Here is a 16,674-nt window from a genome sequence, read left to right as displayed (position 1 = left end):
ACTGATGTACTCTGTGGTGGTGATGGTGATGGTGATGGTGGCTGAGAAGGAAGTGGTACAAGATAAGGAAGGACAAAGAATCAGTGAGACAAAGAGGTGGAATGATGGGAAGGAAAGGGAAAAGAAGGGAAATAAAAGGAGAAAATGAGTGAGAAACCAAATTTTCCCTTATTCTTTTATCTTTTTATCACACTACTTTGTTTCTGATGTGCCTGGATAGATAACAAATGCTTAAATTACTTTCATACACTGCCCAATGATTTAGAATAGTAATATTAGAAGCTAAATTAACTTATCTTAGAAAAAAGTACCAGCTACCAAGCCAAACAATTACAGACTATTTTCCTTGGTTTTCTGGATATCTTGCAAGGTGAGGCACCACCAACCTATTTATATTACTACAGAGTCATTTTCCGATCAATGTTCTGTAGCAATATTTTAATTACTCTGTTTCCATGCAATCATGGTGCTACATATTTAATCCAGCTAGAGTTGGTCACAGTGGTGAGGCAAGACCAAAAATTACATATTAACTATTTGGTGAAGGGTTGTTACACAGTAAGTCTAAATCCTCTAGCCCCAGCTCTGAATGTTAAAATTAAATCAGTTTTATTTTCCTCTTCAGAAGGTACATTCACAATAAATTCACATTTGATTTTAGAAGCACAAAAAGGTCTATAAAAATCATAAGACTTTCCTACCTTGACAAAAATTGTTGAATTGCATTCTTGCAATGCCTCCATTAAACTAATCACATGGAGACACACCATTTCTACCATCTGAAACAACAAACATGAAAATCAATTCCACTCCCAGTGATACGGAAACAGTCTGCAGCCCCAGAGAACCCATGCCCTGTGCCCATGAAGACATTCTGCACAATGACCGCAGGGGACCACAAGGCGTGGTATTTATTCACCTGTAAAACTTCAACCAGAAACTGAATTTTATAAGCTGCAGAGGTTTTACAATTGTCATGCCTTCTCCCTCTAACTCGGAGCTGCCAGTGGAATTCAAGTATTGATCTCACTAATTCGCGCTGCACTGTGATTCACACCAGAGGATAAATGGCTTCTGCGTCCTTCATTTCCAAACGCAGAACTCTTGGGCTTAGGTCCTTTTCTCCATCTTGATCCTTTCTCCACAGTTTCTTCACTTCAAGAGGCTGTTTAATTTATTGCACATCTATGTTTGAGGCTTTGTTCTCCACGGAACAAGGCAGCCGTATTCACGGGAGTTTAAAAATACAATAGAGATGATGTCTCTCATCAGAAATTCCTACGGCTGGGTTTTAAACACTCCAGGGGGATTATACCAGACTGGCTTATATGGTTTAACAAAATTTTCAGAATAAAATTAACTCAAATTCATTTGTAGCATTATTTGTATACAATTCATTTGTAACAAATTCTTTTCTAACATTTGAATATTGAGAAATTGGAGAAGAGGCATTAATGGTATTCAAAAACTAGCAACAATAGAAGGAAACTTTGAATCTCTAGTTTAAATTTAAGGTCTCAGTTTCATTGTTAGCAAAAGAACAGAATGGAATACTTGGTCTTCAAGTGCTTCTTCAGTCCCAGAGTCTATGATCTAATAAATGTAATTATCTATGAGGTGGTCACAACAGTTTGCACACCCTTAAGTTTTCACATAAATTTTCTTTAAGCTGAATTAAAACACCTCTCTCCATACAGAACTGCCTTATACCATCTGCTTCTCTAAAGAAAGTGCTACCCTAAAGTAAAAATATAATCCCCTTTCCAATTATGAAATGTTTCTTAGACTAAAAGAAAATGTTTCTTAGACTAATATCCAATCAATCAAAAATCATTCCAGAACGCCTTTTGTAGCCAGTGTATGCTGGGTCTCTGGGCACGTTGGAATTATCATTACGGCGTTCCTCCAGGTCCCTTGCCCCTCTCAGATAAGAATTCTACTGATGAATCCCTACCACCAAGATACTGGATGCTGCTTTCCTAGCTGAGAATCTTCCTCCAAAGCAGCAAACAGAACCAAAGGACTCTTTTGTACATTCCTTCTATGCACCTTCCAATCTTGACTCCACAGGAGCAATCCAAGCTTGTTCAATGAAATGGCCTCGTGCTAATCACACCTCACAGATTTTCCAACAAGGTGAGCCATCCACATTAAAATAGAACTGAATTTGAAGACCGAGAAGCCTAGGTCCTCAGAGGGCAACTCAAAAAGGTGAGACTGTTTTAAGGTTTTGAGCCCAAAACCTTATGGTCAGTCTGCTTGTAACCACCACAAAAAGATGACCTGATTGTGGTTTTTCCAAATTGCTGTAGAATCCAAAAATAATATAAATCTCCCTCCTAACTCTCTGACTTACAGCACAAAACAACTCTTAAAGGTAGACGTTTCATATACATTTCCTTTGGTACTAGGCAGAGAAAACAAATTGTTTTTACTGAATATATTTGTTTGCTTTGTTTTTTCATCAAAATTACTATGCAAGTAGAACATCTCGTTTATAATGTAAACATTCACCAATCCATTTATATACTGTTACAACTGAGGTCTTTGAAAAACAGGTAACATGAGGACTGAGAGCCGTTTACACACATTTTGAGATTCTAAGAGGGGAAACCCGTTCGTGAACTCACCACTTTGTTATGGGCCATCAGCTGAAGGATGCTGGGTGTCACCCTACTCCAAAACTCTAGTGCCGTCAGTATCGCTGTGAAGCTGAACTCATTCTGACTTTGGACATTTGTAGCTACGGCACTTTGTTCACAATATACGGTCCAGAGCTGAGCAAAGATAAACGCATGGAAAAGGGAACACATGTGCAGCACGGAGGTCTGAAAAGGCAGAAAACGGGGAACCATTACATTCTAGCAGGCTGTGGTGCTCCAAGGAGCCCTCCCCGCACGGCTTCAGCCTTCCAAGGAGTACAGCCCAAGTACATGTAATTCAAGTGATGCGAGGCTGGAGGAGTTACCTCCAAGTTACAAATTCATGATTCATCACCTTCAGACAATCTGCTCTTTACTCAGTCAGTGGGAGTGCGCTTAGAGACCAAGCATCTTATCAGAAAGCAGGCACCTTAGTTTGCAGAATAAATCTATCCACCCCCTTGCCCTTTAATGAAACTGATATTCCCATCCCTAAACTAGATTAGGAAGAACAATCATTCGACCCCTGTAGGGTGTTTCATCATCTGTAACATGGGGATAATGGTACCCTCCTCAAAGAGTCGCGGTTAGGAGTAAATGAATGCACTGCCCAGCACTTACTAATTATACTACTACTAGTAGTAGTGACAGCAGCAGCAGCAAAGACGGTGTCCCTAACTAGCAGTAAGCACTGATCGAGTGAGCATCTACAATGTCCTCGACACTGTGCTAAAGACTTTTCAGAGATCACCTCCGTAATTCTCAAACATCTCATCTGATTCACAGAAGGAAAACTGGAGCTCAGAGAGGCTGAGCAACTTTTTCGATGTCACAGAATTACAAAGTGCTGTCCTTAGGAATCAAACACAGAGTGGGTTGAGATATTAGGAACTGACTGCCTAATTCCTTCTGCAAACATCATTCAGGTCACTTGGATGGCTACTCTATTTTATTGTAGGTCAGCATGCCCCTGCCTAAGCCTCAGTCATTCCCAAATGCTCCATGACCTCTCAGAATTTGCCTCAGTTCTGTGAAAGGACCTTGGTTCCTCATAGCTGACTGGTACCAATGTGTCTAGTTTGCTTGTATAGGCTCATGACTGACGCCTGCTTTGGGTTTACTTTATTCCCTTAAGCACATCATCTGTCTCTACAGTTTATAAATTCCTCTGTGTAGGTGATTCCAACATATATTTTGGTGAGTTCCCTCCTGGCCTTCTTATTTTCATTTCATACCTTCATATATCTATAGAGATTTGAGTTGAAAAGATACTGCATGAAAAATTAGAGTATAAATTTTCCTTCACTTCATACTTGGTTCTAAAAACTGATCTCAGAATTTTTATTATATTTCTAGGCTTTTATTTCTCATCATTATTTTGAGGCAGAAGTGCCTAGGAAGCTAACTCTCGCTTGCCTCCATAGTTTATCTTCGTAAAAGTAAATTGAAAAACAATTTAGGGGGAAGGAAAGATAGTCTGGGAATTTAAACAACGTTAAATAAGGCATTAGCTCAAAGTTGCTCTCCTAACATCCACAGGAGGGCAAGTGATAAGATGCATTTTCTTCTCAGAAGAAACATAATTGGCTGATAAGGGTTTCCATTAGCAATTTTGATGCATATGGTTTTAATCTTGCAGAAATCACTTACCTTTGATTGCTCTGGGAATCCAATCAGGATAACAATAAGATGGTCGGCAATGTGGGAACCTGCATCCAGAGGTATGGGCAGGCATGGAGAGGAGGCGTTTGGACACACTGCATTATGAGTGAGGGAACCCAGAAGCAGCCAGGACAACAGACGGATGTGGGAGACACACTCGATGAATTCTTTCGGACTGTTAGGGAGAAAGGCTGTGTTAGAGATGTTTCTGTGTTTTCTGTTTCGTTTGGTGCTTATAAAAACGCATATTGATGGAAGGGCTTAAAAATGTCGTCTTGTAGGCAATTACATAAAATAAAACACCAAAGCAACAAAGTGCCAACAAAATGATAAATCTGCTTTTCTGGTTTCCCCACTCTAATCCTGGATCTTAGTGTCTTGAGCAAAGAGCAGCCTTTGGTGACTCAGGATTAAACATTATTCTTCCACAAACCTGGCTGCCTTTCTAACTTCTCTTTCTAAACACTTTCTTTTCTTCTCATTAGAAAGTTCTTAGACATCCCCATCAGAAGGGAAGGAATAGAAGAGGAGAAAAAATACACAGTCACTCATTTTCCTATTCTCCAATAATTTTCTCCCTCTGTCTCCCTCACCCCTCTGCTCCAAATCCTTTCTCTAGCCAGGAAGCTGATCATGCAAGGTGGCAGGTCAGGCCTGCTCTGAGTTCCCAAATAAACCCATGGGCACCTCTCTTCTCAGCCCTCCTTACGTGTGGGATCAGAGGCTCGCACCTCCTTGCACTCTGTTTCACCTCTGCTGTTCCAGATACAGTCTAACCTCCTTGAAGGCAGAAGCTAAGCGCTCAATAAACACCTATCGATTTACTTAACTAATTGAAATTAAGAGTTAAAGTAGTAGTTCTAAGCTCCAAGTTTTCATCATCCATTAGGATGACTGAGGTTTTTGTATGAGGGCAAGTTTCTTTAATTGGCAGCATGTCGTGGAAATACTTGTGTTCCAAAATGCTTTCGGGTCAGCAAATAAGTATGGAGATTGGTCTCTATTCCCACCTTCCCAACCAATCACATTCCACTCCCAAAGATCTTCAATGCATTCACCAGCTGGTACTGGGCCCCAGAAAACTCAAGGGTGTTTCCTGCCTCACTGCAGGAATAATAAGGGTCTTACCCTTGTTGCATTGCAGAAGGGGGATGGTAGAGCCAAGGCAGATAGCGAATCACAGCTTTGTTATCTCTGTGGTTGCCCCGTGAGATTTCCATGGCTGCAATCTGAGCCAGTCCCACTTTGAGATGTCCACCAAAGGTGTCCTCATGCAGAGGCTGGGAACATGTCTTCATGTGGCTCTACAAAACCAAGTGGTATTTTGTGACTTTTGGCAGAGTATCTAGGGACATTCCAGGCCACTCTTTTAAAAGATCAGACTGTCACTTCTATCACCACTGCCAAGCATATAACCCATTTAAACTTCTTCAGTGGTCCCCACTGTTCTTAGGATAAAGGGAGACAAAAGTCCCTTAGCATGGCCTGAACAACCTGGGATGATCTGGATACTGCAGACCTCTGCATTTACCCCTTCTGCCTCGTGGTCCCAGCTAAACTGTCTCTGCATGTTCCCTCCCATTACTGGCCTTCGTTCATGTGGTTTTCTCTGACGGAGATACTGTTTCTGCCTCTCTTCACCTAACTAACCCTATTCAGTGTTCAGATTTTATTTCAAGTGTCACCTCCTCCAGAAAGCCTTCCCTGACCACCTCCAGGAGCCTTCCTAACCTTCCTGGCTAGATCACAGCACCCTATGAGAAGTTTTTATGCCACTGTCTACCTCTTATTCATAGCAATTGTGAAAGTCACAATTTTACTTTAGTTAGTATGAAATTTTTATTAAAATTGGTCTCTACTGCCAAACTATCAATTAAATGAGGGCAGTCTGTTTTTGTTCATTACTGATTCCCTAAATGCCTAGAACCGTGTCAAGCATGCTACTGGTTCTCAATGCATATTGGTAGAATTGACTCAGAAAAATTTCTGTGCTTAGTGTGCTTAGTAGAAAGAGCTCTGAACCAGGAGTAGAGACCTAGGTTCTAGACCCAGTTCTGTCCCAATCAGTCACATGCCCATGGGGCCCTTTCTTGATCCTCTTCTGCCCTTTGTCCTGGGTCTTTCTCAAACCTCTCAGACTATCAATCTTTTAGCTCCCTAGTTGACTTACCAGAGGGAAGTTGACCTGCATCAGCGATTCATTCTACCCCGCAAAACAATCAGGAACCTCAACAGCCTCACTGGGACTATGTCCCGTGCAAACTAAATGTCATTTTGTCTTGAATTATTTTCATTTTGGAGATAGCTTCAAAGCAAATAAAAACCACAAACAGCTTATGTTTGTATAATATGTACACTTTCCATACAAACTAAAGTTTACAAAAGCCTCTTCACACCAAACCTCGTGATGGTCGGCAAAGGTAGGTTTATTTAGGTAGGTTCATTAGACTTGTTTTGCAAATGGGGAAACTGAGGCTTAAGGCAGCGCTGGGTGGCCTAGTGAAAAGAGAATGGATCGAGGGTCACTACAGTCTTGGGTCACCCCTGACCCCACCACTTGTCAGTAGTGTGACCTTGAGCAAATGACTGCACCACCTCAGATCTCAGTGTCTACATTTGTAAAATGGGAATAATTTTACAATAGGGACATTGTGAGAATTGAATAAATGGCAAAAGTCAAGGTAGGCACAGAGCTGACAGCGAGTAAATATCCTTTCCTTTCTCCTTTCCCTCTTTGCAGAGGCAGAATTCAGTTCTTCAGAAGCCCAGGACATGGGCTCATCCAACAGTGCCATAGCTGCCTCTCCAGGTAATGATAAATTCCCATGCGGTCTGCATAATTCCCTAAAAATGACTCTCTTGTCTTGCTAAGCTGAGAGATGCGTGGACGGAGGCCCTCTTACCTTCAGCTTGGTCAGCGTGTGCATGTCTGCCATGAAATCTAGCACTTCGCTGATGTACTGTCGCACACACTCCATCGCCGCCGTCCCGCACTGAAACACAAAGACACGGCGGGGTGCGCCCTGTGAGTCACAGCTGGCATTTCTGCCCCGACTGTGGAGATTGTCTCGCTCTGATTGCATGCTGTTTACTAAGGAGTTGTTGCGTTTTCTGGATTTCCGACTCACTCTGTTACTCTCAGCATAGTCTGTGATTGTCTGCCCACAGTTTGGATAAAAATTGATAAAAGGTTTGTGGTAGAGAGCAAAGAAACAGGGACAGCCTATAGGAGACAGTGTTTACATGCTTTTTTTTTTTCCCACTGGATGATTTAACTGATTTTTGTTTGCTGGTATATAAAGTTTTAGCCTATATAAAGCCATTAGTATCAGTCTTTATGACGTGAATAGCCCTAAACTGCAGTAACATTTGCCCACTCTAGGGGGTCTTAGATACACATAAATATGTGCTGCCAGATTTTTACCACCATAATCTTTTTTGTCAATTTTTTACTTTCTTTCTATTTTTTAAATTATTTCTCCTCTAATTTTTTTTTTTTATAACAGAGGTACTGGGGATTAAACCCAGGACTTTGTGCATGCTAAGCATGAGCTCTATCACTGAGCCATACCCACCCCCTACCACCTTAAATCTTTATCAGAAGAAAAAGCACATAAACAAATACCATGTTTGGTGAAAGAGGCAAAAATTCCAATACTCAAGCTCTTAACAACTTAACTTCGCATACACAGTAGGTACACTATCAAATAGATAAATGTATAATTGTTGAATTCTTGCTAGGGATAATTCAAGAAAGAAACGAAACAGTCATCTTCCCCACATGCTAGCAGCGTGTTTGAGAAGTTTAAAGAAAAAAAATATATAGTTGTGTTTCAGGTTTTCAAATGGCATAAATCTGCTCTCTCTGGCTGTGCAATGAATTTAGGACTATCAGCAAAGCAAAGGAGAATGGACAGACAGGCTGCTACATCAAAGCTGTATGAGAGAACCCACACGTGAGACGGGGTATAATGTGGATGAAAAGCAAGCCTTCTTTGAAGCATCTGAATACTACGCTTAAGGCCTTTCTTAGCTTTCTTTAGGAAAATCTGGAACATTATATACTTAACTAACTCACCCAGTGGCTCCCCTTTTCCCATATTCATGTAAATCTGCACAGCACTGAACTACAGCACCTTTTATCTCTTCTAGAATGTTATGCCTGTCAATTCCTCTGACAGGATAACAAACAGTAAGATAAGGTCACTGGCAGCTCTGTCAGAGTGTTTTCCAAGCATTTCATACGTTCTAAGGTTTTCTTCTTTTAATTTAAATCAACTGAAGGAATTATAAAAGGTTATTGTGTTTCTGCTTTGGGAATATTAATCCTTTAGTGCAAGAAAGGATTTCCCCCCAATTTATTCCATTTTCTCTGACCTTTCACATGTCATGCAAATAAGAGCATATACTCTGCTCTCGAATTTCTTGAAAGGGATTTATTTCTTTCATAGGCAATATTTCATACCATTTCAACTAGGCAAATGTCACAGAAAATAATTACTTGGAGCATTATTCACTATTTGCCTTTTAAGCTTGAATTTCAAAAAATGAGAGGAAAAAAAATTACTATTAACAGTTACTTTTGCTCCAGAGATAGTAACCACATCTAACAAAAGCCTTAAAAACACTTTATCGTCAGGGTATAACCTCAGAGCCATTTAATTTCCAATTCTCGCCACCACCACCCCCTGTTTTTTCCACTTTGCAAAATGTAAGTATAACCTTAGGTGGGTTATTTTTGAAAACCCTGGAAAACATAAAGAGTCAAGCTCAACTTGTTTCAGAAAAACCTATATTTATTTCAATGGGAAAATTGATGGTAAAAGAGTTGAAAACATACTCTAACCTCAAAAACATGAACTGAAGTGAATCACATCCAGTTCTTCCTCAAAACTTCTATCTGATTTTAAAGTTTTGTTTCTTAGATTATAAAGGTATTACATGTTCAACACAAAAAACTTGGAAAATACAAATTAAAATAAAAAGAAAAATCACCATAATTCTAATTTCTGCTCTCCACCTCTGAGACGGCCACTGTTAATATTTCCTTGCAAAATTTTTGAATGCATATAACACACACACCTACATAATTTTTATAAGATTGTGATTATTTTTCCATAAACTACTTTTTAATTAAATCTATAATAAGCATTTTCCAATTATTTAAATATTCTTTGAAAATTTGATTTGGTCCATATAATAGTCTATCTTATAGATGTACCTTATTTTATTAATTTATTAATTTTGTTTCCATATTTTTGCTGTCTTAAATGCTTTAATAAACGTACTCGTAGATAATCTTAATGTGCATATTTAATTATTTTTTCAAATACATTCCTAGAAGTGTTCTTCAGCAAGACTGACTACCACCAGCAGCTTATAAGAATTCATTTCATTATCAGTAAGTTTCATTGTTAATTGTTAAGAAAAATCTGCTGCTTTGCTAGCTGATTTATAATTTTTATATTTTTAAATATTTTTATATTTTATATTGATTTATAGTTCATCAACTGTTAGTGAGAGTAAAAGGTTTATTTTGAATGGCTTATTGCTCATTGGAAAGGGTTCTTAAGTAGATCCTGTAACTGTTGCTTTTTTGTTATTATTGGAATATTTGTCTTTTACTTGTTGATTTCAAGAAACCTTTATATATATAAAGATACTAATTTTTACCTATCACATAGGTAGCAAATATTGAGTCTTAAAGAATTAAATAAGGAAACCAGTGAGTGTTGGGCAGAGACTGGTTAGCTACTCACAGAACCATTTCTCTTCTTCCCTCGCATGCAACTAGACCACATTTCCCATCGCCTTTTGCAGTTAGGTGAGGCCATGTGACTGAGTTCTTGACAACTGAATGTGAGAAGAAATATGCACTACTTTTAAACCTGGTTCACGAAGACCTTTCATGTACCATATTCTCATCTCTTTCCCCAACCACCAGCTGATTGCAGAGGACTGCACATGACAGAAGAAACCTGATCCCTAACCTCATGGGGAACCTTTGCTAATCAGGACACCCATTTAAACTTCACACGAGCAAACGATAAATTTTTTGAGCTAAGTTGCTGAGAACTGAAATTTTATCTCAGCACCTTCCATTACCTCAACTATTATCAAGAACCTTAACAAAAAAAAAGAGTCTAGTAATTTTGTTCCCAGAAATAATAAGGAAATAGTCTAAAATATGAATAGAGATGTTTATCACATGTTAGTTATAACTGAAGAATACTGAAAATAACTAAAATATTCAACAATAAGTAGTGTTTGTTAACAGTATTTTAAACTTTAAGCTGTATTTTATTTTTATCGACATATATTTGACATATAACTGTAATTTTAAGGTGTACAACATGCTAATTTGATACCTTTATATATAGTAATATGATTGGCATTGTAGCGATAATTAGCACCTGTTTCACATTACATAATTAACCTTTATAGTAGTTGGAATAATTTTTAGTCTCTTAGCAAGTTTGATGATCATAGCACAATACTGTTGTCTGTATTCACTGTACTGCATTACATTTCTAGGGCTTATTTACTGCTCATTGTAAGTTTGTATCCTTAAACATCACCTGTCCTGTCCCCCCACCTCCGTTAATGTTATTTTTACTAGTTAGTGTTTACTCTGCACTTACTGTATGTTTAGCACCACGCTAATGTGCTTTACACACATTATCTCATTCAGTCCTCAGCCTAGACCTTAGGCCCTGTTACATCCCATTCTACAGATAATACAAATCAGAAAATCTTGGGTTAAGTAACTTTCCAGATCACACAGCTAGTAAATGTCAGGCTTCAAACTCTGGTGTGAATCTAAAACCCACATTGTTAACCACTATTATATGGTGCATTCACATGAAGTAATGTCACTTTGGGGAAAATGTTTATGACACATGAAGCCAAAGCTGCATCTATATTATGGTTTCAACAATGTTTAAACAAATACACATAGAAAAACAGGAAAGAAAATACATTAATACGTTAGCAGTAAAATTATGTCTGGGCTGAATGATTGTTACTTTTCCTCTCTCATAATATTTCTCCACATCAGAAATAATTGCAATAATGTTTAGTGTGCTGTGGGTAAAACTGGTATACTTCTAAATGTAAATTAGTAAAACCTTCTTGGAAAACAACATGGGAATACATACTGTGAAGATATTCCTACTTATTTACGAAGGAACTTATCCCAAGGATATCATTCAAAATAAGCATGAAGAGAACCTCTGTATATATGCTATATACTACGCCATTCTATTCTAGCAAAGAAGCCACATAAATTTCCAACAACATGGGAATAAGCAAATTGGGATACTGAATAGATCAAAACATGGAAAAATTTTCTAAAACACAGAGTTCTTATTTTAGGGCAGAACGATTACAAGAGGCATTTTTCCTTGTTAAAATTTTTCTCTACCGAATATATAAATAACTTTTTTCTATTAATAATTTATATCTCTAAAGTTTCTGAGTTTGTTGCAATCAGTAAGTTATTGCTATCAATAAGTTATTGTGATTTCTCATATTCAAGCCTATCTATGAGAACCTTAACTTATTTTACCAAATAGTTCACTAGTTGATGACAATAGAAGGTTTTTAAATTTTCAGAGGAAATGTTATAAAGGAAAACGAGGTATCACAATGCTTATTTCTTTCTGGCAGTAGTTAAATCAAATTGGCTAACGGGAGCCAGTATAAGAAAAATTGACTCTGGAAAAACTGAACTTTAATCAAATCTGTTCTGTATGTCTGGTAATTTCTTTCCTCTCCTCAACTGGCTGCTTCAATTTTATTCATGTTTCCTGGAATTAAAAGTTTCCAGGGGCAGAGATTAATTTCACTCATGTTCTTTTAAACAAGATGCTAATATGTTTTCAATTTTACAGTGTTCGTTCCAGCAAAAGTGAGCCAGGACACAGGCCAAAGATACCTTTTTGTTAAATGAGGAAATAAGAAGAAATAGAAAATGCAGGTAATTAATTCGGTCAGGACTTACTCCAGGTACAGAGGCAATCATCTGCTTGCTCAGGATCGTTGACTCGGCTAGTTTGGTTCCAGCATCTGCACAAATAAACTAATAAGAAATTGAAAGGATAATTATTCTTAAGAGCACTTGGACAGTAATAAGTAATTTGTAATTGTATTAACTTGGCTTCAATTCATTAGTGTTTACTTTGGTGACAATCTGCCCTGGACATATGGGAATTGCTAGTCATGAAAGTTCATTGTTATCCGAAATTCAGAATCATAATACTGGGCTTAACACAGAGATTCTTACTTTACCCAGACTGCTAAGTGGCACTGAAATGGTACGTTCAATCAAAGAAGACAGGGAAGATGTCAGCATTTTGTCAGATTTATTCTGAAGTCATGCTATTTATTCTTTAGCACTTTGGACAGTTACTGAATTTTGACAGTTATCTCTATTATTACATCATACATTTAGAATGAAAATAGAAAAACAATCAACCTCAGAGTGAGTACTGTACTTGTTTCTTCCCCTCCAAGGTCCCTCAGTATCTGGTCTTTCTCCTCCCACTTCATTCACTCCTATCCTCTGTGCTGATAATGACCCACTCCTGCTCTGTGTCCCCACAGGACTTTCCACACACTTCCAGCATAACAGTCATCATATCAAGTTGCAGTGGTCTACAAATCTATTTCTTAGCCTGTTATAAGCTCCTCGAGACCACAGACTTGATGCACCTCACTCCCAGCACGAGCTTCATGCCTGACATCGTGGAGGGGCTCAGCAAGAGTTTGTGAAATGAAATGATTAATCAAGTGTGACTCAAGATTACAGTGAGGATGGATTTTCCAGATTACAATTTAATTTGCTTCATTACAGATTTTTACAGGTGTTTCCTACTTACTGCAGTACTCAACCACTTATTAATGGTTTGGGGAGGAAAAGTTAAACATGAATTCTTTAGAGTTTGCTATCAGCAATTAGCTCCTGGTTAGTTTCTCTTTACTGCTCTCTGGCCAGTGGCCCCAGTGACTTTGAGATCCCAAGCTGCTGCTATACAGAGCTCAGGGACTCTGAGAGAAGCTCTGACACTGACAGCTCTTCCTTCTAATTCACTTCACTCTCATACTGAAAGAACACAGAAAACTTAGGTAGGTCAGCCAGGCAGGTGTGGTCCCTGTTGAACTTGGGAGAAGCAATATGAGTTGAAGTAGCAGAGAAAATCTCAAGGTGGCTTGATGAGGAACACAATTCAGCATACTCTCAGGCTGGCCAGAGATCAGTATCTAAATGTCATTAATAAGCAGCAGATTTTGGCCAATAAGGCAGAGCTCTAAGCCAGAGACTTTCTGAGTTAGGAGCCTGTAGGCTTCTTGTTCAGGACCACAAGCTGGTCTTCACAGGAGGGAGAGGTGGCCCTCCATGAAAGGTATTTCAGGACAGGTGACTGAGCTGGAGGTGAGAGGACAGTAAGCAAAGCTGTCCCTGAAAGCCGCATGGCAGGAGTGGACACCAATCTCCATGCTCATTTCCATTTGCCTCACATACAGTTACAGAAAGCTGAGCAATCTCTTGTCTAATAACTCTGAAAGTACCAGCTAGTAACATCCAGGGAATGCCTGAACTTTTCTATTATTTTATTCAGGAGTGCTTATGTCTGCTCTCCTAACTTGAATTCATTTCTAATAGAAGAAAAGTAAATAAATCAGGATTAAAAAATAATAATGAAGCCTATAACCTTGGCCAAAACCTCTAAGTACAAAAGCTAAATGTTCGATAGGAGCACATGGTGAAAAGAAGGAACGCTCTCCCTCACCTCATCCTGGCGTATACTGCATGTTTCCATAAAATGTATTTTCAAAAGCGATCTAAGTCTGCAATCTAAGACAAACTACTTATAACTAAGTTCCAAAACTTCTGTCAGGACTCCAACATTTTAATTAATTTCTTTACAACAGAACCAAGAGACTGCACAGCTAAGAGAGGCCAGAAGAAGAGAGCCAGCCACATCTAAGGGTGAGGGAAGGGAGGAGGAGTCCCCTGCAGTATCCTGTGTAAGGAAGATGCAAACCCCGACACCTAAAGGATGCTCGCAAGCCTGGCCGTGCCCCTGAAGGCAAGGTCAGATTTGTGAAGAAGTGAAACTTTCAAGTGTCTGCGTCTCCCTCAGCAGAAGCCTTTCTCATCTACCATACTCAGCAAAGTGAAATGAGCAGCAAAATGTAAGTGGGTTCTCAGCCATGTGATGTCAACATTTAGGACCAAATTCAAATATCTGATTTGTGAGAGCTAATAGATAACTTCAGAAGTATGAATTAATTTTTGAAAATCACTCTAAAAATTATGGAGGTGTCTCAGAGGGTCTGATGTACTAAAGGGCATAAAAGTGCATAAGCCTCTATAATCATCTACTATTTTTCTTATCAATGCCTTTTAATCCAGTGTAATTTTGCATAGTATGTACAGCTAAGACCTTAATAAACCCTTTTGTCTTCATTTTACATAGTTGCCAACTGTGAGCTGAAAAACTCCATTATAATTTTATAGAGTTGCTCAAAATATAAAGATATAACTAAAAGCAGAGCGGGAAAGGATGACGGCTATAGAAGGAAGAATTCTACACTTTCAGATAGAACTATGCTACTGAAATATGCACTCCCGCATGCATACAAAAGAATACAAAAGAAATGAAATACCCATTAAGTGTCATTACTAAATTTCCATCATCAAAATGATACTCAAAATAGTATCTCCACCTCTCCCATCCCAGAGAGTGATCAGATTATTACTAACTCGACTAGTATTAATAACCTCACATCAATAGTAATGGAGTTGACAACAGCCGTACCTCTGCCATTTCTTTGTCCTCCAGCCCACAATTAATCTATCTTTAAAAGAAAACCTTTCACCCACACGATTTCTCACAGCGTGAACATGCAGGTATATCCCACACAGTGGGAGTGTTCCATGCAAATCAGCAGAATGTCTACTCTTGACACATCACAGGAGCTGAGGAAATTCTTTCTGATTTGAGCCTGTATAGATTTTATGGTGGCTTTTAATGAGTTATCACTCTATTAGGAAAACTCTATTTTAATCCATCTTGAGAACAATGATAATAACCTGTTACACATAAAGTACCTGCAGCCCACCAGCAGAAGAGAAAATGTTACACGTGAGAGCAAAAATGTCAATAGATCTGAACTAAAACAAGACAGGGCATCCGTCCAAAGTGTGAAAGGAGAACTATACCTTGGTGGTCGGCATTATTAGCTTCTGAAGAACACATGTATTTTTTTCTATTTGGAAAATGCTTTCCTCTCCATGCCTCTTTTGCTATTTAAAAAAACCCACTTGAACATTTAAGGCCATCTGATTTTATATGCAAGTTATAGTGAATACTAGGAGTCATGGCAGGACAAACATTATATAGAAGGCTGGGAGATGTCCCATGGTACCAGGCCCCTAGGAAGAAGTTCTACAAATTGAAAACCAGATTGGTACCTGTCACTTCCTTGAAATGTTTAGAACTTGAATGACTGTGCATCCCTTGGGTAAGGGTTCCATTGTCCTTTAAAGGGACTCTCTTACTGCCAGAGTATTTGGTAAGCAGCAAAAGTATGGTTTACCCATGAAAAGAATTATAAACAGCCCCATCTCTGTGAACTCATCTATCTACCAAGTTATTAGAGAAGTGGTAGAAGAAATGCCCCAGTGGTTCCCTGTGGGATGAAAGAATGAATGATAAATCCAAACTTTGAGCAATTGCCTCTCTCCTCACTAACGGGGCCAGTGTCACTCAGGATGGGTCCCCAGGGCAGTTCTTCTTTCTAATTGTTAGTTTCTTTTTTTTTTTTCCCCAAGTTGCATTTTCAGTTAAACAAAGACACCTCCAGTGCCCTGAAATGATGGTCATGATATCCAAGAAAGAAGTCACTGTTTTCCACAGACACATTATCTCTCCATACTGTGAGTCGGGTCTTCCAGGTCGAACTGACACTGACCATCAGTGAAGGGGACAGCGCCTCTTTGACTCCCCGCTAGATTCTCTGACTTAAGAGAAGCTACCAGAGAGCAGGCTATCACCTCTGCTATCCTCTTGAACATTTGTCAAGGGCAAGAGAAAAAGGAACTGGGAAACCCTACAGAAAGATGCACCACTTTCTACTGAAAGACAGAAGGTGCTTCTCCGTCATCCTATAAGTGGTCCCGTGGAAAACTTTTCTCCATGACTTAGCCAGGAACCATAGGGGTAAAAGGGAGCTACTTTTGTTTTTGTTTTTGTTTTTTTAAGGTATGTCTCACTTCTGTTTCTCTCAGGAATGAGAATGGCTCATCCTAGGAGTTTATAGAACAAAGATATGTTACTTCAAAATGACATGGCGTTTCACACTT

The 16,674-nt window shown here is 38.9% G+C and overlaps 1 protein-coding gene across 2 annotated transcripts in view; it reads right to left on the bottom strand.

Annotated features, from left to right (window-relative positions):
- UNC79 (unc-79 homolog, NALCN channel complex subunit) overlaps positions 1-16,674 on the bottom strand; it is a 173,959-nt gene that overhangs the window by 11,100 nt on the left and 146,185 nt on the right. For both annotated transcript variants that reach the window (XM_031679353.2, XM_072963982.1), the window contains 6 exons: positions 12,307-12,384; positions 7,208-7,297; positions 5,433-5,608; positions 4,293-4,479; positions 2,631-2,828; positions 702-779 (listed from right to left, as the gene is read on the bottom strand). In XM_031679353.2, the coding sequence (XP_031535213.2) occupies positions 702-779; positions 2,631-2,828; positions 4,293-4,479; positions 5,433-5,608; positions 7,208-7,297; positions 12,307-12,384 (807 nt within the window). The remainder of the gene's footprint in view (positions 1-701; positions 780-2,630; positions 2,829-4,292; positions 4,480-5,432; positions 5,609-7,207; positions 7,298-12,306; positions 12,385-16,674) is intronic.

This window comes from Vicugna pacos, chromosome 6 (assembly GCF_048564905.1).
Source record: "Vicugna pacos chromosome 6, VicPac4, whole genome shotgun sequence".
Taxonomy (NCBI): Eukaryota; Metazoa; Chordata; class Mammalia; order Artiodactyla; family Camelidae; genus Vicugna; species Vicugna pacos.
Note: the sequence above shows the minus strand (reverse complement) of the source record. Positions and strands in the feature narration are given on the sequence as shown.